The following is a 3,547-nucleotide window of genomic DNA, read 5'->3' as shown; positions in this document are numbered from 1 at the left end:
ATTGTATCGGCCAAACCGATTTATCGGTTGGGTTCTATTAAATAATAGATCTTTCTCACAACCGTCTTCTGCTTCATTTTTGTAAGATATACAATAGATTAGATATACATTTTATTCCTCACCATTGCAGAATGTCAAAACTGCTACTTATGATGAGAACATTAGGCCTTGTTCTGCATATTATAATTCAGAAGAATGTATGCATTCTCTTAATGCGGCGCTATGTAACTTTTTTGTAATGAATTAAAGGTACTTTTGTCTAATCTGTATGGTAAAGTGTGTTAATGCAATATAACTTGGGGTGATTGTATTTTGTTTCCCTGCTCTTTTATTGAGACATTTAGATTGTGTCAAAGGCCACGTCTCACCTAGACACAGGATCTGACATGAATTTTGACCTGATGGTCAAGATTAAATGAGCAAGCAGGCAGGGCTCTATTAGCTCAATGGTAAACATGTCAGCACTTGCATAGGAAACCGGGTTCAAATCCGGGGTAGAAGAAGAAAGTTACATCGTGCAGCTTTAAATGTAAAATGGTGCATTTACGCGTATACGGCACATTTCTCCAAAGCAGTTTACAATATACACACACACACACACACACACACACACACACACACCGATGGCAGAGAAAAATGGGAACCGTCCGATTCCCCAACAGACAATTCTACCTCCTGATCCACTGTATAAAACCTATAAGCAAAATATTAAGCATTTTCAATTATTCAAATAATTAAGCAATTAATTAAATTCAATTAATTTCCACCATTACATTTCTTTGGACATATGCAAGGTTTCCACCCAACAGCAACAGCAACACTATCTCTGCCAGTCCAAGGCAAGGAGGGAGCCCTCCTGCCTGTGTGGGTGCCTGTGTGTCTGTCTGTGGCAAATCTCACAAACCACTGAACCAATCTGCACTAAATGTCTTGTGTACGCTGCCAGTATAGCCAAGGAAGTAAATTCCAGAATATTTTTCACATTAATGTAGTATCCGAGATCAGAGTACCTAGCGCAGTGTCTCTATTATCAGAGTATTCAGTGCAGTACCATTTATCAGTATATGGATATTTGGCTACAAGTATATATGGCTACAAATGTAGCCAAAGATGTGAAATAGCCATACTTGAGTAAGTGAAAAGTATGTTGCATTAAAGTTACTTAAGTAAATGTAACTGAGTAAATGTGACCTCGTTATAACCACCTACCTCTGCAGACGTTATTGCCTAAATAAAAAGTTTGAAAAGGTAATATTTCGAAAGGTATTTGAACAAAAGCACGGTGCAGGTGTTCAGTTTTGGGGGGATAAATTAATTAAGTGACAATAACATAACTGGACTCTTTTCACAAGAGGTTGAGTCTTCTATCGGTGACACCGTATCCGGTTTACACTCCTTGTTCTCTTCTGTCCTCGCACTTTGTTCTTCTTTATTCTCGTTAGTGTGTGAATTATATATTTTAATGACATCTCCGTTATCCCTGTCATCCTCCTCCTCCTCTCCTGTCTTGACCTCCTCAGAGGAGGCGACGTCCTCCTTGGGCAGCTTTTTGGTCTGTTTGCCGACCACGCTGTCCAGGTATGCCGGCAGGCTCTTGAACTTCTTCTGCTTGGCGGGCTGGAAGAAGTGGGGACTCCGTCTGGACAGCAGCCGCAGAGCTCGCCAGCCGAACGCCGCGTTTTGCACGTCCTTGTACGCGTCCTCCACCATGTTGGCGGGGTCGGCCTGTTCGACGGCGTTCGCGAAGAACGCGTCCAGAGACTGCGCCGACTCGACGCTGTCCGACCTGCAGGCCTCCATGTTGTTGTGGTTCAGGCTGCACAGTCTGCTCAGCATCTCGTTGCCCATGAAGGTCTTGTCGTCCGGCCCTTTCCCCAGGAAGTCCTCCGGAGCCGGTCTTTTTCTGGCGGGCCTCTTGGGTTTGTCGTCCGAGGTTGTCCTCTCTTTGACGAAGCTCGGGCATCCCTCGTTCTTCCAAGCGTTCCAGTTCTCCTCCGTGTCCAGGATGTGCTGGACCATGGTGGAGAACCCGACTCCATCGGGGGGGATTTCTCTCAGCAGCTGGTACACCAGTTTGGTCGTGTCTTCGATCCACGCGGTCTGGTCACCGCTGAGAACACAGCTGGGACCTTTGAACTTAACTTGGCCCTTGAGGTACTGGAAGAGGATGAGGTACTGCAGGAGAATGTGTCGCCTGAAGTTACCGTCGCCGAGCTGCAAGTGCATCAGCTTCTCGCTGGTAAGGAACTTGGCAAAATAGACGCGTTCCCCACCGGATGTCCTCAAGTCCTCCAGCTTCCTCTTAGAGGCCTGCGTGTCGTCCAGTTTGTAGCTGTTGAATACCGCCAAGATCTCGCCCGAGTACTTGAGGAACTGCAGCCACGGGAACTTATCATAGCACTGCACCGGGTTCCTGAAGTAGTCCTGCAGGCTCCAGAACTTCCTGTAGAAGTTGAAGTCGGTCGGAATGGAACATGGTGCGGGCGAATCCTCTTCTCCCTCCTCGTCTCTTACATCTATTCCATCTTCCTTTTCTTTGAGATTTTGTCCAAGGGTGCTCACTTGCTCAGACCTGTTGTATACCGTGATGTTGTCCAGGTTGAACTGGCTGTGGAGATTGAGGCCCGACTTCTCGGACAGAGGGAAGAGACGAGCCAGGAAAATCTGGATTCTCCCACAGAACACTGTGTTCTGAGATTTGGACAGCCTCCTCAACAGATCGTTGCACATCCTCAACAAGTGAATCCTCCCGGCCGCATAGAAGGCGGTCGATTTCCACGTGGAGACGTTCTCCTCGACGAAGGAGAATATCTTTTCGCATTGATCGAGAGGCAGGCAGTCCAGTACGTCTCCCAACAGGAGGAACGGAGTTGTGGCAGAGCAGATGCCTTCTGTGACGGCGTCGACGCTGAGGCTGGTGAGAGACAGATAGTCCTCACAGCTTGCCTTCTGCTCGATGATCTGATCTCCCAGGACTCCCCTCAGTGCTTGATCGAGTGTAGTCTTCCTTTCCATCTCGTTTCCAGGAATCTGTTTGAAGTCATTTATCAAAGGTTTCGTATTTCTTTCTGCCAGAGCATTCGTAACAGACGTGGTGAATTTGTTTTTAGCGTTGACAAAATTAAATAACAGCGGTGACATAGTCCCTGCTGAGGGATCCATAGAGGTTAATACTTCTGATGTCATTCTGTCATGTCATGGATTCATTTCATTAAAGAAACCTGCAGAGAGCGGCTGTGCAAACTGAAATGAAACACATGCTGCAAAAGTGTATATTGGTGGCGTGATGTCAGAGTTAAGATCCGGCCTTGCATTATGATTGGCCGACAGCCATTGTCAATGTTTCCAAATATAGAAATGTAGAACTCAGAGCGGAACTTGACCGTCCATCTCTCTGGAGTGGACATTCTTAGAAGGACCCAAGGCTTGCCTGGAGAATCTCCATGCTATTATTACTGTAATGCAACTGTAATAGAAATTCATTTTATATTCCTGTTTACTTACTATTATTAATTCATTATTCCTCCTATTTGAGTATTACTTTTAT

At 45.8% G+C, this 3,547-nt stretch overlaps 1 protein-coding gene across 1 annotated transcript; it reads right to left on the bottom strand.

Annotated features, from left to right (window-relative positions):
* Window positions 1-1,311: 1,311 nt before the first annotated feature.
* On the bottom strand, window positions 1,312-3,141 carry LOC308093787 (THO complex subunit 1-like; the record flags this gene model as incomplete). The annotated part of the gene is made up of 1 exon (XM_080440142.1): window positions 1,312-3,141. The coding sequence occupies one exon, from the start codon at window positions 3,139-3,141 to the stop codon at window positions 1,312-1,314; it is 1,830 nt and encodes a 609-aa protein (XP_080296268.1).
* Window positions 3,142-3,547: the final 406 nt, after the last annotated feature.

The sequence above is a fragment of the Gymnoscopelus braueri genome, assembly GCF_963280865.1.
Source record: "Gymnoscopelus braueri genome assembly, chromosome: 2".
Taxonomy (NCBI): domain Eukaryota; kingdom Metazoa; phylum Chordata; class Actinopteri; order Myctophiformes; family Myctophidae; genus Gymnoscopelus; species Gymnoscopelus braueri.
The sequence above is the reverse complement of the archived record's forward strand: the minus strand, read 5'-3'. Positions and strand labels throughout refer to the sequence as shown.